The sequence below is a fragment of the Microcaecilia unicolor genome, chromosome 4, assembly GCF_901765095.1.
Source record: "Microcaecilia unicolor chromosome 4, aMicUni1.1, whole genome shotgun sequence".
Lineage (NCBI taxonomy): Eukaryota > Metazoa > Chordata > Amphibia > Gymnophiona > Siphonopidae > Microcaecilia > Microcaecilia unicolor.
In genome coordinates, this window is record NC_044034.1 from 347,471,078 (window position 1) to 347,496,011 (window position 24,934).

The window sequence follows — 24,934 nt, forward strand, 5'->3', positions numbered from 1 at the left end:
CTCACAGAGGTTAGAGGGGATACATATTCATTAGGGATATCCTAGAAAGTATGGTGTGCTTGCGGTCTTTGAGGACTGAACTTGGACAAGCCTGCTATAGAAGAGGTTTCAGAGCTTGCTTACTAGTACTACTACTACTTAGCATTTATATAGCGCTACTTAGACATAAGTCTTGTAAAACAAGTCACATGCAGTATCCCAAAAGGATAAAAATATAACTGTAAAATATATTTTGGAGCTTCTGAAGTTGTATTCTCTTGGAGTAGGTGCAGGGCCTCTGTCCTTTTAATTACCCTTGATCTTCCTTCAACCTCCCATTTCAGCCACTAAGAGTAACCCTGCAGTGGTTTGAATAGCACCAGAGAGAAAATGATTAGCTCTCTTCATGTATCAAGTTCCAAATTAACATCAAGGGATTCTCCTTTACTGAAGGGTGGGGGGGAGGGGAGAGAGGGGGGGATTCTGCTTTTTTTAGGATGTTATAATGCTGCCCATCCATGCAGAGAGTGGGGTAGCTGAGTTATGCTCCTGCTTGAAGTAGCATGTCAGTTTTCTCCTTGTTTATTAACCATGTTTCATATGAACTTATGCCATTTTTAAAAATGCGTATGAAATTGATGTGTGTTATTAGATGAACCCTACTAGATATGGTATTCCTTACCTGTAGAGTATGCTTTCCCTTGATTGGTAACTTTGTCCTTTGTAAGCTGCATAGAAGGCTTTCTTTTCAGATATTATCTGAGGAATGGCCAAGTGGTTAGAGCACCGGTCTTGCAATCCAGAGGTGGCCAGTTCAAATCCCACTGCTGCTCCTTGTGATCTTGGGCAAATCACTTAACCCTCCATTGCCTCAGGAACAAACTTAGATTGTGAGCCCTCCTGGGATAGAGAAATATCCAGTGTACCTGAATGTAACTCACCTTGAGCTACTACTGAAAAAGGTGTGAGCAAAATCCAAATAAATTATTTGAGATTCTATGGCTACTATCTGAGATTTTACATGGAATGTTGCTACTATTTGAGATTCTACATGGAATGTTGCTACTATTTGAAATTCTGTTGCTACTATTTGAGATTCTACATGGAATGTAGCTATAGTGGAGGAGTGAGCACCGGTCTTGCAATACAGAGGTGGCCAGTTCAAATCCCACTGGTGCTCCTTGTGATCTTGGGCAAGTCACTTAACCCTCCCTTGCCTCAGGTGCAAACTTAAGATTGTGAGCCCTCCTGGGACAGAGAAATATCCAATGTACTTGAATGTAACTCACCTTGAACTACTACTGAAAAAGTTGTGAGCAAAATCGAAATAAAATACAAAAATAAAATAATGTGAGCACAGGGGTTCTGAACCAGTGATGCTAGAAAGAGGTCAAACAGAGTACAGAAAAGTCTTAGCAGTGTGATGAAACTTACTACACAGAGTGAAGGCAGTTATTAGCACAGTTATTGGTAATATAACTGTATTGTAATTTTAACAATGTTAGCAGCTAACATGACATATGTTGCTGACAGTCACTTGTGATTTAGGGAGGGGGTATGAGAATTTCACATTCAGTTAAAGGGATGCAAGAATCAAAATAGGATAAGAACCCCTGCATTAGCTTAAGGACGGGTTGGGGTGCTAGTCATAGTGGCTTGGCTTACTTGGCCATTACTCAGTCCTCACTTTGGAGAATTATGGGAATTTGTAATCCATCTACCTAAAGTGTGAGAAGTACAGCTAAGTAGACTGGGCCAATTTGTATTTACAGTATTATGCTACTGTAATTATGATCTGTTAAGTAAATAAGATGAATTTCTTTCAAATGTTACTATGCTTTTTTTTATTGGACATAAATGATCTGAAGTTGTTGAATGTGCAAACTTAATCACATGTGGCCACAGCCAGTCAGGTTTTCAGGATATCCATAATAAATATTCATGAGAGAGATCTGCATGCACTTCCTGTACTGCATGCAAATCTCTCTCTCATGACCCAGGGCTATGGAGTCGGTACACAAAACCTTCGAGTCTGACTCCTCTGTTTTCTACTGTCCATCGCTGACTGATAGGCTTTACATTTTTTGTTCTGGATCTAAAGTACTGGTAAATATAATTTACATTTACCAGTACTTTAGATCCAGGACAAAAATAGATGATATATATTAAATTTAACTGTTTATTATATACTAGTAAAAAAGCCTCGTTTCTGATGCAAATGAAACGGGGGCTAGCAAGGTTTTCTTCTGTGTGCATGTGGGAGTGTGTGTGTTCCTCCTGCCCTCTCTGCCCTCTCTCCCCTCCCCCCTCTGAGTCCTTCATTGTTAGAGAGAGCGATTTGATTTCCTGCTTTGCTGTTTTCCTTTACTGTTTGTGTTAGAGAGAGAGAGAGCGAGGGCGGGGCAGACACTCATGGGGAAACCGGATATCTCTCCCCCTTCACACTTCCGGTTGGAGGCTTCATAGAACGTTGGTGTTGCCTTTTATATATAGAGATCAGCTGTGTTTTTTGTTTTGAAGCTGGAGTTTATACACGTTTAATGACTCTGAATCCACGACTTCGATTCCACAGCCCTGCCTAAAGCACTAAGCATCAATGTCTAAGAATAATCACAATGGGACTGCTACAACTCTAATACGATAACAAACTGATACCACTCCTAATTCCAAACAAAGAAAACGTCTATTTTTATGTTTATTGGGGGGGGGTGGGGAGAGTTTGAAATAAGACTGACTCCAAAACAGTGCTGTTTATTTTGCATAGTGTGTAATAAACCTTTTTTTTCAGGGGATTGGAGTAGCTCTTTATTTTATTCCACTTTTTCAAAGCAAGGGTACAATCAAATTTTATGTAATTATGCCCAGAATCCTGGGCAGAAGAGCTATTTGAAAGACGTTCTAAAACAATAAGCCATAAAATTACTTTCTCTTCAGTGCAAATATTACCAGTTTTCAGATAGCACACCAAGGATGCAGGCTGAGTTTTAAAAGAATTAATTGTTTTACTCCATAAAGGTGCAAATGGTTACTACTTATACTTTTGTTTTGCACTGCACAGGGTGTGTGTACTTATTCACAGCCTGTGTTTATGTGTAGCCTCCAGGAATGTGATAGTACAGTATTGCTGTTGCTTGTGAACTGCAGTCCTTTGCTTTCGATTCTGCTTTTTGACACTGTCTGCTTGGATACATGTTTAATAGGCAGGGTTTGCTTCCTGTTTGAGCAGCAGTTTATAAGCCCATTGTACTTGCTGAATGATCAGGAAATGCTTTTTCTGTTACACTTTCCAGTAGGTTAGTTGCAAGCCCCCACCTTTCTGCTTCATTAGACTGTAAAGGAAATGACAAAAAAGGGAAGAGCAAAAAAGAGTCGGAACTCAAGGATCAAAGGTGTTCTCAGAATCCAGATAAGGCAAGTCTGAATCTTTTTGCTACCTTTGTGTTGTGGGCATTGGAATGATTTAAAGTGATAGTACATGATGGGGGACGTTACCTAGGATGGTAACATCCCACTTATGGGATAAATTGAAGGGTATTTTAGCATTGAGTGTTTGTGGTAGTAGGGGAGGATTATCACCAAAGTGGGGGAAGGGAAGGGGGAGAGAGGTTGGGAAATGGAACTTTCTGTAGTTTTTGCAACTGCATTTAAAGTGGTTTACATAGTATATACAGGTACTTATTTGTACTTGGGGCAGTGGAGGGTTAAGTGACTTGCCCAGAGTCACAAGGAGCTGTAGTGGGAATCGAACCAGTTCCCCAGGAACTGGGTCCTCTGCACTAACTACTAGCTACTCCTCCATGGGGGAGAGATGTTGGGAGGGAAAGGAAGGGGAGAAGATGCTGCCGGGGGGTGGGGGGGAGGTGGGGAAGAATTGTTGGACATGGGGTGGAGCAGGGGCATAGCCAGGCTTTGGTGGGAGGGGTGTCCGGAGCAGAGGTGAGGGGGCACTTTACCCCCCCCCCCCCCACCACCATTGCTGACCCCCCCTTCTGCCACCACCACCAACTTTGACCCCCCTCCCTGCTGATGACCCTCTCGACCTCCCCCCTCCCGCCGCCAACCCCCCTGCTGCTGCCTACCTTTTGCTTGTGTGGGACCCCAACCCCCACCAGCCGAGGTCCTCCTCTTCTGGTGCAAGGCAAGGCTTCGTTCTGTTTCTGAGTCTGACGTCCTGCACATTGTACGTTGTACATGCAGGACGTCAGACTCACAGAAACAGAACGAAGCCTTGCAGACTCTCGACACACCCCCCTCCTGCCGCCAACCCGCTGGCGGGGGACCCAGAAACAGAACTCCGGACCCCCCTCCCACCAAAGCCTGGCTACGCCCCTGCTCCACCCCATGTCCAACATTTCTTCCCCCCCCCCCCCCCCCCGGCAGCATCTTCTGTTGTCGGCAGGGGGGTCCAGGGCCAAATATACGGGGGCCAAGGCCCCTTTGGCCCCACTTTAAAGATGTCCAGAACTCCCTTCTACCAAGCTCTTTAGTTGGCAGTAGCATCCTTGAGCCACCAACAACATACTTAGTTGTATGGCTTAAAACCCTTTAGTGTCCAATGTTCCCATGAATCTGTTCCCATATGGCTTATTACGGGAACATTGGACACTAAAGGGTTAAATATGCATGGGGTGCAGGCATTGATGGCTTATGGACATTGCTGCTGCCCGCCAAGCTTGGTAAAAAGACGTTCTGGCCACCTTCGGAGGAAGTCTTCAGCTGCCAAAACTTGAGGATCCTCATTAGCTAAAGTATGTATGTTTTGAGGTGGGGGGTAGGGTGGGGCAGAGAAAATTTTGTGCCCACCCACTTTGGGCTCAGGCCCACCCCAAATTGGTTGTCTGGTCATGCCACTGCTGCTGTCTCTGGTCAGCAGTTTTTTTCAGTTTAAATTTAAAGTAGATCTTCTGATTGGAAGGAAGGGGTGAAGCATAGCAAGCAGAATAGTAAGAGAAGAAAGTGTCCAGACACAATGGCATCTGATAAGTTTGTTTTCTCTTAAAAGCAGCTGTACTCCAGAAACTTTGGCATTATTCAGTGTTTGAGCTGTTTTGAAGTTCTTCTCCTCCTTTCATTCCACACCCTTCTAGCTGCCTTGCATAGCACATAATGGTATTAGCAGAGTTAGTATCACACAGGTATGTTGAATTCTTTTTGTGACCAGCTCTTAGTCTGTGTTTTGACCTCTGAGTTACAAAGAGTCTGAGAGAAGTGACATCTGTCCAGATGTTTCTGTTATCCAAATTACAGAATTGCCTATCGCGAGATCCATTTTTGATGACATTGGTTAATTTTTAGAAATAGACAAAGGGAAATGTTTTTCTCATTTCCTTTTCAATTTGGTTTGCTTCACTAGTATTCTTCTGCCCTTTCCTTCCTCTCCTCTCTCCCTCCAATAAGTGGAAAACATTGCTGTTCATATAGGGAAGGGGAAAGGGAAATGGGACTTGCAAAAACCTCAGAAAGGCGGTATATCAACTACATTCAAAGCGGTTTACGTATATTCAGGTACTTATTTTGTACCGGGTCAATGGAGGGTTAAGTGACTTGCCCAGAGTCGCAAGGAGCTGCAGTGGGAATCAAACTCAGTTCCCCAGGATCAAAGTCCACTGCACTAACCACTAGGCTACTCCTCCATCTTTAGTGATCTAATTTTGTGTATCTTCTCTCGCTCACTGAACACAGCACACCTCTAGCACCTTGAACTCATCTGCCACCCTCCATTAATAAGCTGTTTGGGTCTGAAGTAGAAAGTACGATTGCACAGGTGAAGCAGACACCAGCAAGCCAGAAATAAAACTGGATCATGAGTTTGTGTCCTTTTACCATTGATTGTTTGTATGACCTGTTTATCAAGTCACTCTGACATCTTTTTACTAATGCTTAATGTGGATGTATAACATTGCACGTTATCTGCCTCGAGAACAACCAATCCAATACCAGTTCAAGGGCAATTGTTTTATTAGAAGTACAAAACACAGACTCGAAGCAGTTCTGCATTTCGGTGCTAGAGTGCCTGCTTTAGGAGCCAAAGCAAATCTGCAAAAGTAACACAAATAAAACAAAATTTGAACAAAAAAATAAAACAAATATGAAAATCATATATAAAAAAATATTTTTGTAAAAAATATATAAAGAAAACATTTCTGAGTTTGATACAGTAAGAATCTAGCACTACATAAAAAATGGTACTGTGGAACCCCGTTATAACAGTGTTTGGGATCCATAATATATCATTGCATTAAATGTGGGGTTGTGCTATATTGGGGTCAATGGAAAAGGAAAACAAATGAAGCATAAATTGATCTGTTGCAAAAGAGTTATTTGCTACATATGCAGTCATTCACACATTAAAATGATGATTCACCTTTACGGTCATTATCTTTTTAAATTTTCCTTTAGTATTGAAACTGGAGAATAATTTACAGGTTACCTTTGTAGGTTATCTACATCTGCAGCTCTTTAGCTTTAGCTAGAATTTGGCCATATGCATAGAGGAGTCTAACCTTGGGGCGTCTCTCTCCTTTTGATCTTTGCTTCATTCCAGTCGTCTTGATAGAAACATGATGGCAGATCAGAGCTGAATGGCCATCCAGTCTGCCCATCCACAGCAACCACTATCTCCTTCTTTCTGTAAGAGATCCCATGTGCCTATCTTGCACTTCCTTAAATTCAGACACAGTCCTAGTCTCCACCACCTCCACTGCGTGGCAATTCCACACATCCACCACCCTTTCTGTGAAAAAGTATTTCCTTAGATTACACCTGTGCCCTCTCATTCCAGTTTACCTTCATTTGAAAGAGGCTCACCTCATGTACATTAATGTCAGAGAAGTATTTAAATGTCTATCATATCCCCTCTCTCCCACCTTTCTTCCAAAGTATTTATTTATTTATTTATTTGTTAAATTTATACTCCCACATTTTCCCACCTATTTGCAGGCTCAATGTGGCTTACAAAGTATCGTAAGGCGATTGCCATTACGGATGATAACAAATACAAGGTTGTGTTATGGTAACAGGTAGAAGTGTTTCAGGCGTCATGGGGTCAAGTATAATAAATTGTCCAGTACGATCATAGATTATCTTGTGTTGCTGGGTGTGGGGATTTATGTTGAATCGGTGGGATAAGGTTTTTTTGAAGAGATGGGTTTTCAATGATTTCCTGAAGTTTAGGTGGTCATGTATTGTTTTCAATGCATATGGGAGTCCATTCCATAGTTGTGCGCTTATGTAGGGGAAACTAGATGCGCGAGTTGTTTTATATCTTAACCCTTTACAGTTTGGGTAAGGTAAGTTTAGGTACGATTGTGCTGATCTGAGTCTGTTTCTAGTTGGTAGATCAATGAGGTCTGTCATGTATCCTGGGACTATGCCGTAAATGGTTTTGTGGACTAAGGTGCAGATTTTGAAATGATCCGTCCTTTGATTGGGAGCCAGTGCAGCTTTTCTCGAAGGGGTTTGACGCTGTCAAATCGTCAGTCTGGCTGCTGTGTTTTGGGCGGTTTGTAGTTTTTTAGTGAGTTGTTCTTTGCAACCCACATAGACACCATTGCAGTAGTCTGCGTGGCTTAGGACCATTGATTATACTAGTTTATGAAAGGTATCCCTCGGGAAGAAAGGTTTTATTCATTTGAGTTTCCACATTGAGTAGAATATTTTCTGTATTACTGTTTTTACTTGGCTCTCGTGAGTGAGGTTGCAGTCGATAGTTACTCCAAGTATTTTTAGGCTATCTGAGATAGGGAGTGTGTGTCCTGGGGTGTTTAAAGTTGTAGGTTTGAAGTTATGTTGAGAAGAGAGGATAAGGCAGTGTGTTGTTTTTTTTCAGTTTCAGTTGGAATGAGTTTACCCAGGAGTTCATGATGTTCAGGCTATCATTTATTTCTTTGGTTATTTCAGTCAAGTCATGTCTGAAGGGAATGTAGATTTGTGACGTCATCTGCATAGATGAATGGGTTAAGGCCTCGTTTGGATAGGGACTTGGCCAATGGGATCATCATCATGTTGAAGAGTATTGGTGATAATGGTGATCCTTGAGGGTACTCCACAGACTGCTTTCCACGGTATACGTATTGAGAGCCTTAACTCTGTCCTCATGCTTTATGAAAGACACCACTAATCAATTTTGTAGCCACCCTCTGGACCGACTCCATCCTGTTTATTATATTTTTTCGTAGGTGCCATCTCCAGACTTGCACAGATTATTCTAAATGAGGCTTCACCAGAGACTTATACAAGGGCACTATCACCTCCTTTTTTTTTTTTTCTTGTTGCCCATTTCTCTCCCTATGCACTCGAGCATCCTTCTGGCTTTGACTGTCACCTTTTTTGCCTGTTTGGCTACCTTGACATTATAGAACACAATCACCCCCAAGTACCTCTCGCCTTGACTACTGCAACCTACTCCTCACTGGCCTCCCACTTTGCCATCTATCCCCCCTACAGTCCGTTCAGAACTCTGCTGCACGTCTTATCTTCCGCCTGGACCGATATACTCATATCACCCCTCTCCTCAAATCACTTCACTGGCTTCCGATCAGGTACCGCATACAGTTCAAGCTTCTCCTACTAACCTACAAATGCACTCGATCTGCAGCCCCTCCTTACCTCTCTACCCTCATCTCCCCTTACGTTCCTACCCGTAACCTCCGCTCTCAAGACAAATCCCTCCTTTCAGTACCCTTCTCCACCACCGCCAACTCCAGGCTCCGCCCTTTCTGCCTTGCCTCACCCCATGCTTGGAATAAACTCCCTGAGCCCATACTCCAGGCCCCCCTCCCTGCCCATCTTCAAATCCTTGCTCAAAGCCCACCTCTTCAATGTCGCCTTCGGCACCTAACCACTATACCTCTATAGTGGTTAGGTGGTTCCTACCATCTCTATGCTGATGACTCCCAAATCTACCTTTCTACCCCTGATATCTCAACTTGCATCCAAACCAAAGTTTCTGCATGCTTGTCTGACATTGCTGTCTGGCTGTCTCAACGCCACCTGAAATTAAACATGACCAAAACCGAACTTCTCATTTTTTCCCCCCAAACCCACCTCCCCACTCCCCCCATTTTCTATTTCTGTTGATGGCTCTCTCATTCTCCCTGTCTCCTCAGCTCGAAACCTTGGGGTTATCTTTGACTCTTCTCTCTCCTTCTCTGCTCATATCCAGCAGACCGCCAAGACCTGTCGTTTCTTTCTTTACAACGTCCGTAAAATCCGCCCCTTTCTTTCTGAGCACTCTACCAAAACCCTCATCCACACCCTTGTCACCTCTCGTTTAGACTACTGCAATCTGCTTCTTGCTGGCCTCCCACTTACTCACCTCTCTCCTCTCCAATCGGTTCAAAACTCTGCTGCCCGTCTCATCTTCCGCCAGGGTCACTTTACTCATACTACCCCTCTCCTGAAGTCACTTCACTGGCTCCCTATCCGTTTTCGCATCCTGTTCAAACTTCTTCTACTAACCTATAAATGTACTCACTCTGCTGCTCCCCAGTATCTCTCCACACTCGTCCTTCCCTACACCCCTTCCCGTGCACTCCGCTCCATGGATAAATCCTTCTTATCTGTTCCCTTCTCCACTACTGCCAACTCCAGACTTCGCGCCTTCTGTCTCGCTGCACCCTACGCCTGGAATAAACTTCCTGAGCCCCTACGTCTTGCCCCATTTTTGGCCACCTTTAAATCTAGACTGAAAGCCCACGTCTTTAACATTGCTTTTGACTCGTAACCACTCGCCTCCACCTACCCTCCTGTCCTCCTTCCTGTACACATTAATTGATTTGATTTGTTTACTTTATTTCTTGTCTATTAGATTGTAAGCTCTTTGAGCAGGCACTGTCTTCTTCTATGTTTGTGCAGCGCTGCGTATGCCTTGCAGCGCTATAGAAATGCTAAATAGTAGTAGTAGTAATATTCAAGAAATCTAGACTGCCCCAACTTGACATTTCGTCCTTTAGATTTGTAAGCTCCTTTGAGCAGGGGCTGTCCTTTTTGTTAAACTGTACAGCGCTGCGTAACCCTAGTAGCGCTCTAGAAATGTTAAGTAGTAGTAAGTTTTGCTGTTTCATACAGTGAAGTACTTCACCCCTATACTGTACCTTTCTCTTGGATTTTTGCAACCTAAGTGTATGGCCCTGTGTTTTTTAGCATTAAATCTGGGTTGCCAATTGCTGGACCATTCTTCAAGTGTCACTAGATCCCTCCACATTCTATTCATGCCCTCCAGGGTGTCCACCCAAGTACAAAGTTTGGTATTGTCCACAAAGAGACAAACTTTACCAGACAGTCCTTCCACAATATCACTCACAAGGACCAATCCCTGCTGTACATCACTGATCCTTTTCCTCGGAGCAAACGCCATTTACCACTATGTTTCCTTCCACTTAACCAGTTTTTAACCCATCTAGCACCCCTCTTATATCCAACTATATGGTCATCCAGTCAAAGAAATCAGATTTGTCTGACAAGTCCTGCCTCTAATGAAACCATGTTGCCTCGAGTCCTGCAGTCCATTCAGTCCTAGAAACCTCACAATCCTCCGCTTTAGAAGCGTTTCCATTAGTTTACTAACCACCGAGGTCAGTCTAAGAGGTTTGTAATTCCCAACCTTTTCCTTACTTCCACTCTTATGCAGAGGGATCATATCTGCCTTTCTCCAGTCCTCCGAGACTACTCCAGACTCTAAGGAAGGGTTGAAGAGATAAGAGAACAGAGCTGCCAAAACTTCCCCGAGTTCTTTGAGCACCCTCAGATGTATTCCATCAGGCCCTATTGCTTTGTCTATTTTTAGTTTAGCTCCTCACAACAAACACAGTCTTCGAATTGGTCCTGGTGTACCGAAAATCCATTCCTATTAGCATTTGTTTTCTGCGGTCCTACCCCCGGCCTTTTATCCGTGAACACAGAACAGAGATGTGGGAATGTCTCATACCTGCTTTAGCTCTTGACTCTGCAGGTATTACTACCTGCAGATTCCGACTCCTACTCTTGTACTTTTTATCTTTTTAATACACGTGAATGCCTCTCTGTTCTGTCCTCTCAGATCCTTGCCATGAAGCAACCTCCTCGCTTCCCATACTCTAGCTCCTCCATATGCAGGTAAAAGCAAAAATCTGTGTGGTGCGGGCAGCTAGTTCAGTTACCTTAGTTGCCTCATGTGGCTACCAGAGCTCTTCCACTCAAGAGTGAGTTGCTTCTGGTATTTGGTGCATGCCCTCTGTCTAATTCAACCTTGGGGATAAGACAGGTTGGAAGAACTCAAAGGAGGTGGCTAATGGAGGGAGAGAGGAGGAGGTGCTATGCAGAGTAGTACCTTGGTATTTATGTTTTGCATTCTGCACTTTAATGACCACACTCCAGGGCGCATGTGAATAGCTAAGAAGGAGAGGCATGTGTGACTGTACATGTTTAAGAGCTACCATTGGTGTCTCTTGTTGCTATGAGATGCTGTTGTGGCACCGAGTATCAGCAGTGATTTTTCTGTGGTATATCTAACATAGTAACATAGTAGATGACGGCAGAAAAGACCTGCACGGTCCATCTAGTCTGCCCACGATAAACTCATGTGTATACCTTACCTTGATTTGTACCTGTCTTTTTCAGGGCACAGACCATATAAGTCTGTGCAGCAGTATTTCCCGCCTCCCAACCACCAGTCCCGCCTCCCATCACCGGCTCCGGCACAGACCCCGTATAAGTCTGCCCTCCCCCATCCTAGCCTCTCAACCACCAACCCCTCTTCCCCCCGCCACCCAATTTCAGCTAAGCTTCTGTGGATCCATTCCTTCTGCACAGGATTCCTTTATGCCTGTCCCACGCATGCTTGAATTCCGTTACCGTTTTCATCTCCACCACCTCCCGCGGGAGGGCTGTCCAAGCGTTCACCACCCTCTCCGTGAAGAAATACTTCCTGACATCTTTCCTGAGTCTGCCCCCCTTCAATCTCATTTCATGTCCTCTCGTACTACCGCCTTCCCCTCTCCGGAAAAGATTCGTTTGCGGATTAATACCTTTCAAATATTTGAATGTCTGTATCATATCACCCCTGTTCCTCCTTTCCTCCAGAGTATACATGTTCAGGTCAGCAAGTCTCTCTTCATACGTCTTGGAACGCAACTCCCATACCATCCTTGTAGCTTTTCTTTGTACCGCTTCCATTTTTTTAACATCCTTCGCAAGGTATGGCCTCCAAAACTGAACACAATACTCCAGGTGGGGCCTCACCAACGTCTTATACAGGGGCATTAAAACCTCCTTTTTTCTGCTGGTCACACCTCTCTCTATACAGCCTAGCAACCTTCTCGCTACGGCCACCGCCTTGTTGCACTGTTTCATAGGCTTTAGGTCCTCAGATACTATCACCCCAAGATCCCTCTCCCCGTCCGTGACTATCAGGCTCTCCCCACCTAACACATACGCCTCCCTTGGATTTCTACTCCCTAAGTGCATCACTTTGCATTTCTTCGCATTGAATTTTAATTGCCAAACGTTAGACCATTGTTCCAGCTTCTTCAGATCTTTTTTCATGTTTTCCACTCCCTCCGGGGTGTCCACTCTGTTGCAAATCTTGGTGTCATCCGCAAAAAGGCAAACTTTACCTTGTAACCCTTCGGCAATGTCACTCACAAATATATTGAACAGAATGGGCCCCAGCACCGATCCCTGAGGCACTCCACTACTCACCTTTCCCTCCTCCGAGCGAACTCCATTCACTACCACCCTCTGGCGTCTGCCCGTCAACCAGTTCCTAATCCAGTTCACCACTTCGGGTCCTATCTTCAGCCCTTCTAGTTTATTCAAGAGCCTCCTGTGGGGAACCGTGTCAAAAGCCTTGCTGAAATCTAAGTAGATGACGTCCATAGCACGTCCTTGATTTAATTCTCCCGTCACCCAGTCAAAGAATTCAATGAGATTCGTTTGGCACGACTTCCCTTTGGTGAAACCATGTTGTCTCGGATCTTGCAACTTATTGGCTTCCAGGAAATTCACTATCCTTTCCTTCAGCATGGCTTCCATTACTTTTCCAATAACCGAAGTGAGGCTTACTGGCCTGTAGTTTCCAGCTTCTTCCCTATCCCCACTTTTGTGAAGAGGGACCACCTCCGCCATTCTCCAATCCCTCGGAACCTCTCCCGTCTCCAAGGATTTATTAAACAAATCTTTAAGAGGACCCGCCAGAACCTCTCTGAGCTCCCTCAGTATTCTGGGGTGGATCTCGTCCGGCCCCATGGCTTTGTCCACCTTTAGCTTTCCAGGTTGTTCATATACACTCTCTTCCGTGAACGGTGCTCTATCCACTTCGTTTTCAGGTGTACTTTTGCCAGTCCCTCTCGGTCCTTCCCCAGGATTTTCTTCAGTAAAAACAGAACTAAAGTATCTATTTAGCAAATTGGCTTTTTCTTCATCATTTTCTACATAGCGTTTTGCTGTATCTTTTAGTCTCACAATCCCCTTTTTAGTCTTTCTCCTTTCACTAATATACCTGAAGAAGTTTTTGTCTCCCCTCCGTACATTTCTAGCCATTTGTTCTTCCGCTTGCACCTTCGCCAGACGTATGCTGTTCTGGTCTGACAGCATATTAGTTGGGGAAACACTGAAACTATAATTTGCTATTTTTGCCCATCTCTACCTACCTATCTCTTTTATTAGTCTGCTATAATTAACTTATATTTTCTCTATCAGTACTCTGTAATCCATATTATTATGTAAGCCGCATTGAACCTGCTTTGAGTGGGAAAGTGCGGGGTACAAATGTAATAATCTACTATAATAAAACTCACCCTCTACGTTCTGAGGGCACTGACGTCAGTGAAGCCAAGCTCTGACTTCCTTCAAAAAGGTTTGAAGGTTCGCGGTGGTGAAGCCACCAAAATCGCTCCGGGCCCCGCCCTCGAGGGCGGAGCAATGGCAGAACAACGAAGGGGTTGGTAGGGAGGGAGGCGGGTGGGAAATCGCTCCCGAGGCCCTGCCCTCGCGTCAAACGTCATGACGTTGCGGGCGGAGCAATATCAGAACAACGAAGGGGTTGGCCAGGGAGGTAGGGAGGGTGTTGGCGACGAAAACCTTGCTAGCGCCCGTTTCATTTGGTCTGAAACGGGCTTCTTTACTAGTAAATAAATAAATATTCCTTCAGAAGACAGGCAGAACCAGAGCAACAAGCCCTAATAGGAACTTCTAGCATCTTTTGCCAAGCTGACCCTCTGTCCAGTTTTTATTTTGCCCATTAGCTTCCCACTTTGTTGCCCTTTCTGGTGGTTTCCAGCATCTTGTCTCTTGAAGGAGACCCTGGCTGATCTGCTTAGCCTTGATGCTTGCTTTATAGGAACTGAAGCACATGCCAGCTGTTGAACTGGCTGAGCTACATTCTGAGGCTGATGCATATTCAGTGTCTGGGAACGATTAGTATCGCAGCACTACTTCCATCTGAAAATCACTCCAGAGCAAACAAGTGTCTTTCAGCTAAAATTGTACTCAGTTTTCACAAGCTGTTTTATGATTGCAGCTGTTTAGTTAGAGTACATTGTGGTGGTTACACTGTGAGTCATGTTAAACTGTGCATACTTAGGGATTTTTACAGCAGGTTAAAAATAGCACATTGGAGGAAGTGCATTATATAAGGTCTGAGGTCAGTGGTAGTCCTTATTGATTATGGCCTCTTACTGCAGTGTGACTCCAGTCCCATGGCAACTGTAAAGCTGATTTGACCACCACACTTCATTGTGGAGGAGTGGCCTAGTGGTTAGAGTGGTGGACTTTGGTCCTGGGGAAGTGGGTTTGATTCCCACTGCAGGAACAGGCAGCTCCTTGTGACTCTGGGCAAGTCACTTAACCCTCCGTTGCCCCAGGTACAAATAAGTACCTGTATATAATATGTAAGCCGCATTGAACCTGCTATGAGTGGGAAAGCGCGGGATACAAATGTAAGAAAAAAAAATTACTGACCAAAGAGCACCGTGTTTATCAGACTTTGTCTGAAGAATTTGATTGCATGATCATTCCAGAGTTCAATGAAATTGCTATTTTATTTTTTATTTGTTACATTTGTGTCCCACATTTTCCCACCTATTTGTAGGCTCAATGTGGCTTACATAGTACCGGAGAGGCCTTTGCAGGCTCCGGTGTGAACAAATACAGGGTGATGATGTGGTAAGATCAAGTTCATGTGGCACAGCCAAATTAGGGAATCGGAGAACGGAAGAGTTGTGTTATGTCCATTATGTGCTTTAGTTTGGTTGTGTTGCAGAGATTAGGCATTTAAGTTGGATTGGTAGGGTATGCCTTTTTAAACAGGTTAGTTTTTAGTGATTTCCGGAAGTTGAGGTGGTCGTATGTCGTTTTCAAGGCTTTTGATAATGCGTTCCACAGTTGTGTGCTTATGTAGGAAAGACATTACACGATGTGATACCCGCAAGCGAGCCCTCTCTGGAGTAGCCCCCACACTCTGGAATGCATTGCCTGAAAGGCTCCGCTTAACACAAGACTACCTCTACTTCAGGAAGCAGGTGAAAGCTTGGCTCTTCAACCAAGCCTTTAACGGAAGAAGTAACTAACTTGTTAGTCTCACTCACACACACAAGGATTGACTCGGGCTGCACATACTGCAGCGGGACATGTTTATCCACTCCTACCCTAGCTGAGATAAATATTTAACCATCTCTCTGACCTCACGTGCAACTTTTTTCAAATCAATCACCTTACTTTCTAATTCTTCCTACTTTCTTACTCATCTATATGTTACAACTTTGCCTTACCCTTCACTACCAATTATAGTGTTCTAGTGCATATTGTGTTGATTGCAAGTAGTATACCATCCAGCTTATTTTCGAAAGAGAAAAACGCCTATAGTGCGACCTAAATCGGGAGATAGACGTTTGTCTCGCAAAGGCGCCCAAATCGGTATAATCAAAAGCCGATTTTGGGCGTTTCCAACTGCACTCCATCGCGGAAACGAATAAAGTTGACGGGGGCGTGGTGGAGGCGGAACTGGGGCGTGGTTTTCAGCCTAGGAGAAATGGGCGTTTTTAGCTGATAATCGAAAAAAAAGGTGTTTTTACTGTGTGTGTTTTTTCCCAGCCTGTATGCCAGCCTCAAATGTCGTACCCACCTCCATGACAGCAGAATGTGTTCGATCCTGTCACAGCCTTTCCCTGGGTCAGATATGGCTCTCGGGTGCAGTACAGGGTTACATCAGCATTGCATTGTGGTGGTTGTAGGGTATTGGACTCCATGATTTCATTAGCTTGTGTTAGTCTCACAATGTTGGTAGTTGGTAGGCTCTTCTCACATGGTGCTTTTCCCCCTGCCTACTAGGTCAGAGTGTGCCCTGTTGTGTTTCCTGTTGTAGTCCATGCGGTAGTGGCCATTTTTGTAAGCCAGTTTTAGTTCCCTTTCCTGTGTTAGCCACGTTAGACAACTTAGTTCTTCCCTTGAATGTGGCTGAATGAGGGCATTGTACAGCATTCTGCCAGTTCTGACCTACTGCTTATCTCAGTACCAGGGAGACTCGTTGCCAGTGGGGCACAACCTCTGATCTACTGTTAACTGTGAGTAAAGGCGGTTATTCCAATAAAGGACGTTTTCATAGAGATTAGTCTTCAGGTGTCAACTGGTGTGCCAAGGTTATATACACCCTCATCCTCCCCGTCTCATCTGCCCGCAACCTCGGAGTCATCTTTGACTTCTCTCTCTCCTTCTCTGCGCATATCCAGCAGATAGCCAAGACCTGTCGCTTCTTCCTCTTTAACATCAGCAAAATTCGCCCTTTCCTCTCTGAACACACCACCCAAACTCTCGTCCACGCTCTCATTACCTCTCGCCTGGACTACTGCAACTTACTCCTCACCGGCCTCCCACTTAGCCATCTATCCCCCCTTCAGTCTGTTCAGAACTCTGCTGCACGTCTCATATTCCGCCAGAACCGATATACTCATATCACCCCTCTCCTCAGGTCACTTCACTGGCTTCCGATCAGATACCGCATTCAATTCAAGCTTCTCCTTCTTACCTACAAATGCACTCAGTCTGCTGCCCCTCACTACCTCTCTACCCTCATCTCCCCTTACGTTCCCGCCCGTAACCTCCGTTCACAGGATAAATCCCTCCTCTCAGTACCCTTCTCCACCACCGCCAACTCCAGGCTCCGCTCATTCTGCCTCGCCTCACCCTATGCTTGGAACAACCTTCCTGAACCCTTACGCCAAGCCCCCTCCCTGCCCGTCTTCAAGTCTTTGCTTAAAGCCCACCTCTTCAATGCTGCGTTCGGCACCTAACCCTTACCGTTCAGTGAATCCAAACTGCCCCAATTTGACTGCCCCTATCGGACCGACCGTTCACTTGTCTATTAGATTGTAAGCTCTTTGAGCAGGGACTGTCTCTCTTTGTTAAATTGTACAGCGCTGCGTAACCCTAGTAGCGCTCTAGAAATGTTAAGTAGTAGTAGTAGTAGTAATATAGCAGCAACCAGTCCTAGAGGCCTGCGTGTATGCAGGTCCCTGGAGCACTTTTAGTGGGTACCGCAGTGCACTTCAGCCAGGTGGCCCCAGGCCCATCTCCCCCCCCACCTGTAACACTTGTGCTGGTAAATGGGAGGCCTCCAAAACCCACTGTACCCACATGTAGGTGCCCCCTTCACCCCTGAGCTATGGTAGTGTTGTACATTTGTGGGTTTTGGGGGAGGGGGGTTGGGTGTTCAGCACCCTTGGTAAGGGAGCTATGCATGTGGGAGCTTTTTCTGAAGTCCACCGCACTGACGTAGGGTGCCCAGTTGGTGTCCTGGCATATCGGGGGGGGGGGGGGGAGTGTACTATGAATTGTGGCCCCTCCCACGACCAAATGGCTCGGATTAGGACGTTTTTGAGCTGGGCGTTTTTAGTTTCCATTATCGTTAAAAAAAACAAATGCCCAGCTCAAAAACGTCCATTTTTTCGAAAATATGGTTCAGCCCGCCCCTTCACGGACCCGTTCTCGGAGATAAACGCCCATGGAGATAGGCGTTTCCGTTCGATTATGCCCCTCTATGCCATACTATGTATCATTGTTCGAGTATTTTTACTGCTCTAATTGCTTCCTGTTCATGTTTGATCTATTCTTACTGTACACCGCCTTGAGTGAATTCCTTCAAAAAGGCAGTAAGTAAATCCTAATAAATAAATAAATAGATGCGTAAGTTGTTTTGTATTTAAGTCCTTTGCAGCTTGGGTAGTGCAGATTTAGATAAGATCGTGTTGATTCAGATGTATTTCTAATTGGTAAGTCGATCAAGTCTGTCATGTAACTCGGGGCTTCTCCGTAGATGATTTTGTGAACCAGGGTGCAGATTTTGAAGGCGATGCGTTCTTTGATTGGGAGCCAGTGTAGTTTTTTGTGGAGAGATTTTGCGCTTTCAAATCGCGTTTTTCCAAATATAAGCCTAGCTGCCGTGTTTTGAGCGGTCTGAAGTTTCTTTAAGGTTTGTTCTTTACATCCCGCATAAATTCCAGTGCAGTAATCTAAGTGGCTTAGTACCATTGATTATATCAGTTTGTGAAATGTTTCCCTCGGGAAGAATTGCTTCACGCGTTTGAATTTCCACATTGAGTAGAACATTTTCTTAGTTGTGGATGCCATTTGGCTCTCTAGTGTTAAGTTATGGTCCATTGTAACGCCGAGGATTTTCAAGCTGTTTGAGATAGGAAGGGTGTGATCTGTGGTGTTGATACTTGTGGGGATGTCTGCATTGTGTTGGGATGAGAGGATGAGACAATGAGTTTTTTCTTTATTGAGTTTTAGTTGAAATGCATTTGCCCATGAATCCATGATGTTCAGGCCGAGCTTGATTTCGTTGGTGATTTCTGTCAGTTTGGTTTTGTAAGGAATGTATATTGTGACATCGTCTGCATATATGAAAGGGTTAAGGCCATGGTTGGATAAGGACTTGGCAAGTGGGGTCATCATTAAGTTGAATAGGATCGGTGATAGCGGTGATCTTTGTGGTACTCCACAGTCTGCTTTCCATGGTGATGATATGTTTGAATTTGATTTTACTTGATATGTTCTTGTGGTTAGGAAGCCTTTGATCCAGTTAAGTATGTTTTCACCAATCCCAAACTTGTCTAGTAATCTTAATAGTATTATGGTTTACCATGTCAAATGCACTAGACATGTCAAATTGGAGGAGATGGATGTTTTTACCTGTTGCTATTTCCTGCTTGAATTTGGCTAGAAGAGTGAGTAATACTGTTTCCGTGCTGTGGAGGGGGTGAAAGCCTGACTGTGATTCGTGTAATATTGAGAATTTGTTTATGTAATCTGTAAGTTGTTTGGTTACCGTGCTTTCCATCTTTTTGACCACCAATGGGATAGATGCAACTGGACGGTAGTTAATGATTTCGTTTGTTTTTTTCTTGGTATCTTTTGGTATTGTGGTGAGTAGGATATTGCCATTTTCCTTAGGGAAGAGGCCTTGCTGAAGCATGTAATTTAGGTGGGATATGAGGTCTGCTATGAAGCAGTCAGGGGCAGATTTCATTAGGTAGCTGGGACAGGTATCTAGTTTACAGTGAGTGTTGGAAAACCTGCTAATCGCCAGGGTAACTGTTTTGATGGTAAGGAGGGCGACGTTTAACCAGGTCCGATCTGCCAGGTATTCTCCAATGGTTGGGTCCAATTCATTAAGGAAGTTTTTAATGTCGGTGTTGTTCTGAGGTAGCGTGTTGCGTAGGTTTACAATTTTTTTCATTGAAGTACTTTGCAAGTTTATCTGCAGATGGGATGTCTGTATTCGTGGTAGCAAGTTGGTGTCTAGGAGTTTGTTCACGAGTTGGTATAATTTCTTCATGTCTTTGTAATCTGTCCCTATTTTGGTTTTATAGTGTGATCTTTTGCCCTGTATTATTTCGTATTTGTATTTTCTTTGTATTTGTTTCCATGTGTTGAGTGTATGTTCATCTTTTGTTTTATTCCATGCTCGTTCGGGTTTCCTGGTTTGTGTTTTTAACTTTTTCAGTTCATCATTGAACCATGGTGTCGAGTTATGCTTGCGTGGGGTTCTTGTTCGTAAGGGCGCAATTTCGTCTAGTATGCTTTTGCATTTTTGTCCCATTCTATGAGGTAGTATATGGAGTCTGTTTGTGTTGCCCATTCGTTATTGTATATTAGTTGCCAGAATGTTTTCGTGTCTACTTGACCTCTTGTGCTGTAGAATGTGTGTTCTAGTATTCGTTGTATACCCTTCTTCCGCCAATGTAGGGATACGTTTAGTTTGTAGTGGTCGGTCCAGGGTGTCTCTGTCCATTTCGTATTTGTTATTGTTAGGTTCTGGTCTGTTGAGAGTTTGTGTGAGATTAGATCAAGTGTGTGTCCTTTGACATGGGTTGCTTGCATTTGTGGCCATTTGAGATTGCATAAACAGAGAAATTCCTTACATTCTCGTGCGTTGATAGAGTTCAGGTCTTGTAAGTGAAGGTTGATGTCTCCTAGTACTAGTGTATTGGAGTTTGTTACATATGTGTTTGAAATGAAGTCCATGAAGTTGGTCTGGCCTTTGTTCCAGTTACCTGGAGGTCTGTAAAACAAGACACAATTCACATGATCGAGTAGGGTTTTGTTGTGGATTCTGATTGAGGCAATTTCAAGTTGAGGTGTTATGGACTCGGCAGTGTTTTCGGTGGTAAAGTGGGACCAATAGATTAGTGCTATGCCTGCACCTCTCTTTTCTGGTCCAGTGTATGATTTTGTATCCTGGAGGGCACAGGTCTAGGATTATAGGGTCCTTTTGATCATGGATCCAAGTTTCAGTGCGGAAGAGTAGGTCGAGGTTTTCTGACATGATCCAGTCTGTTAGTATTGCTGTTTTATTCACAGCAGATCTGGCATTGACATAGCCCACTTGGATTGTTTGGAATGGGTCTTCTGTATTTGGTGGTAAGTGGACTTTTGTTAGTTGTCGTTTCTTTATTGAGGTGAGTGTGTTTGTGCCCTTCTTTCCTTTCTGTTGTGGTTGTTCACATGTAAGTGTTCTTCCTTTGTTTAGGTTGTTAACAGTTTGGTGAGGTGTGGTGTATTTGATCAATCTATGATAATTGTGTAGTATGGGTATGATGTTGTTTTCTGCAATTGGGGTGGTTAGTGTTAAGTGGATCAGTGTTAGGGAGTAGATTATTAGGAGTAGTTTGAGGGTATTCATTATGGTATATATTTTCTGTGGTTACTATTAAGACCGTGTTGCCCCAATCTGCTCTCCTCACAGGCCTGCCTTCTCCAGTTGATCAAATGCAGTGCAAAAGGCTCCTCAGGCATGCCCGTCCTGCTGAAGGTGTCTTCAGTTCACTAGCAATTATTCAGTTTTTACTTTGGTTTTTACTGTCAGGCCTTTCAAGCCTTGTCAGTTGTAAAGTCTCACTATCTTGAAATATAATAGGCACTTTACTCACAGTCTGGTGATGTGACGCATTGCCCAGGGCACAGAGACTCCGCAACCCTGGGAGCTGTGTCTGTGTTGGAGGTAGTCACCAGAGGGGGGCAGCAGCCTCAGGCTGCCGCTACTGCTTTGCTCTGAGCCCCTCGGAGCCTATCTCCGGGGCCCCCGCCGTGTTGCCCCTTCTCCTATTGTCGCTGCTGCTGCGCTCTGGTCTCAGTGTTGTCGACTGAGCCTTTGGTGGCCTCGGTGGGTCCCTTTGAGAGCGTCCTCACGCCTCCATAACTCTCATGCTCCTGGGGCAGCTCTACCGTCTGAGGAACCGGCGGGCGAGGAGGCAGAGCCGGGTGCACGACCGCTTCCACACAGCCCGTGCGGTCCCCCGTGAGAGAGGCTCGATCATCTCTCCCTGCTCTGGGTGGGCGGATGCGTGAGGAGGCAGAGTCGGGCGCGCGGTCACTGTCCTGTGAGCCTCATGCAGTCCCCTGTGGGGAGAGGTTCTGATGCCTCTCCCTTCTCCGAGGGCGACAGCGGTGCCATTCGCTGGACCCGCACGGGCTCCCCGAGTGCCGTCTGCTGCTTTGTTCAGTCCCCCGTGGGGGGGGGGGGGGGGGGGCAATTCAGACTGGTGCCCGATTAAGGCCCAGATGCACTAAACTTTAACGACCCTTTAACGAAGAAATTTTCAACCCTAGCATGCATTAAAGGCCATTTTTCGACTACGCTAGCAGCTAACGAAAACGGAATGCAAACGAGTCACTTCCAGTTGTAATGTGGACAATTCGGAATGCACTAACCATACCGACGATTGCACCGAATCAGTTACCACGATATTTTTAACGTGAAGTCAGACCTGTCGTTAAGGCCTGAGCTGTCATACAGACACTGCTCCCCACTTCTCACTGCAGAATAAAAATCCAAGCTGGCACGTTTGAAAATATAAATAACCCACACAAACACGTGGCTCCCCGCTTCCCCCTGCTTAAAATATAAAATCAAACCAAATATATAAAAAAAGGATTGGGAGGGGGCAAAGGCGCTCGTCAGGAGCGTCCTGCTATGGTGTGGGAAGGTCTTAATATAGTGAAGACAGGGAGGATAATGCTGGGTGAAACAAACCCTGCTGATTCCAAGCCTGGCACTATTCGTGGGGACTTCTGCGTTCAGGTTGGCAGGTAGGTAGTGCTGATTCCTGTTCTGTATAGATTGGGTCCCTGCTAGGCTAGCAGCAGTGCCCAGTGCTGACCATGTCAGCATGGATGCAGTGTTCCACATTGTAGGGTCAGAGCTCACAAGCCTACAAAAATGTTATGTACACTGAACATCCTATGGATTTTTTGTGGCGATGGTGGGGGGGGCTTATACATGGCTATTAACAAAAACCAGGTACTTCTAAAGAAGATTTGTAGGTGTTCTCTAAATGTCTAGCAGACATTACTTTAAAGTACCTTTTAATATTTACCACCAACAACTTATCACATTCTCTGGAGCTACGGTCTGTGCCAGAGCCAGTGGTGGGAGATGGGACTGGTGGTTGGGAGGCAGGGATAGTGCTGGCCAGATTTATACGGTCTATGCCAGAGCTGGTGGTGGGAGGCAGGGATAGTGCTGGGCAAACTTATATGGTCTGTGCCAGAGCTGGTGGCGGGAGGTGGGGCTGGTGGTTGGGAGGCGGGGATTGTGCTGGGCAGACTTATACGGTCTGTGCCCTGAAGAGCACAGGTACAAATCAAAGTAGGGTATACACAAAAAGTAGCACATATGAGTTATCTTGTTGGGAAGGTCTTTTTCTGCCGTCATCTACTATGTTACTATGTATGGACGGCCTTGCCCCCCCCCCCCCCCCCACCGTTCGCTGCTGCTCCCCACTTCCCCCTGTATTAAATAAAAAATCAAAACACACATCAAAAGTTTAGCCGCCCCGGCCCCCCTCCCTTCCTGTCTCTCTTTCGCCTTCTCCCACAGCTCCGCCTCCCGCCATCCTCCGCCCTTGTGCCCCGCCCCCTGAGGTCATCGCCGCTGCTCCCCCCTTCACCGGACCCCCCCTCCGCCTTACCAGGCCCGCGCAGCGCCTGTCACCTCTGTGTGAAGGCGCTGCACGGGCAAGAAGATCATCTGATCCCTGCGAGTCTTCAGGACATGTCTCCTTCTTCCCTGAGCTGGCCCCCCCCCCCCCCCCCCGTCTGACATCAGACGGGGGGGGGGGGGGGGGCGGGCCCAGCTCAGGGAAGAAGGAGAGACGTCCTGAATCCTCGCAGGGATCAGATGATCTTCTTGCCCGTGCAGCGCCTTCACACAGAGGTGACGACCTCAGGGGCGAGGCATGGGGGCGGAGGATGGCGGGAGATGGAGCTGTGGGAGAAGGAAAAAGAGAGAGGAAGGGAGGGGGCTGGGCTGCTAAACTTTTGATTTTTGTTTTGATTTTTTATTTAATACAGGGGGAAGCGGGGAACAGCGGCGACCTCGGGGGGGGGGGGGGGGGCAAGGCCATCCATACAGGACGCTCCTGACGAGCGCCTTTGCCCCCTCCCGATCCTTTTTTTATTTTTGGTTTGATTTTATAGTTTAAGCAGGGGGAATCGGGGAGCCATGTGTTTGTGATTTTTTTTTTTGGTGGTTGTTTTGACGTTTGTGGCATGCGCAGAGCAGCCAGCATAACGCTTGGCTGTCTGTGCATGCTTTAGGGGCCGATTACTGACGGGGATTACAACAGTTTAACGAATCTGTAATGCATTGTACTTTACAATACCGCACAGAACATGTGCAACTTTTTTTTTTTTTTTGGTGCATTCTTCGTTTTTTAAAATTCGGTAAGCACTTTTACGTTTTAGATTTTTTTTAGGTATGGTTGATGCATCTGGGCCTAACTCAGCACAAGTTAGGGCAGTTGTTTTGCTTAACTTTATGCAATTGCTTAGATGGTAAGTGCAGGTTTGGAATTACTGCAGGCAGTGGAGAGGGGAAGAGGAGATTATCTGAGAGGTTCAGGAATTTGTAAGACAAAGAGGCATCATTGACCATAATCATACCTTGGAATGTAGCCAGGAGAAATGCTTGGTTATTTAAGTCCAATATTTAATATTTAACAGGCACTTCTGTTCATCAAAGACATGCAGTAGATGGATGTGTTTCACTCCTGTGAAATTATTTGGAAGTTTTAATGCTGAGGAAGCTTCAGCAAGATAACAGAGCTTTAGAGGTACTATAAGTTATAGATACTGTGTTTCGCCGAAAATAAGACACTGCCTTATATTAATTTTTGCCCCCAAAAATGCACTAGGTCTTATTTTCAGGGGCTGTCTTATTTTTCGGGGAAACATCGGGGTTGGCCCGCCCGCCCTCTGTTGCTCCCAGAACTAACCTTAAATGCCTCCTTTCACCTTTGCAGCAAACAGCAGCAGGGCAGGCCACTCCTTCCTTCCATGTCCCACCCTCGCCTGACGTAATGTCCGCGAGGGCGGGGCATGGAAGGAAGGAGAGGTCTGCCCTGCTGCTGCTTGCTGCGAAGGTGAAAGGAGGCGTTTAAGGTTAGTTCCGGGAGCGACGGAGGGTGGGTGGAGGGAGGGT

General features: G+C 45.4%; 1 protein-coding gene across 1 annotated transcript in view; it reads left to right on the forward strand.

The window, feature by feature from the left end:
- The window catches only part of LOC115469500 (E3 ubiquitin-protein ligase TTC3-like), a 299,116-nt gene that overhangs the window by 57,784 nt on the left and 216,398 nt on the right, over positions 1 to 24,934 (forward strand). The window contains exon 12 of the mRNA XM_030202218.1: positions 3,270 to 3,390. Within this exon, the coding sequence (XP_030058078.1) occupies positions 3,270 to 3,390 (121 nt within the window). The remainder of the gene's footprint in view (positions 1 to 3,269; positions 3,391 to 24,934) is intronic.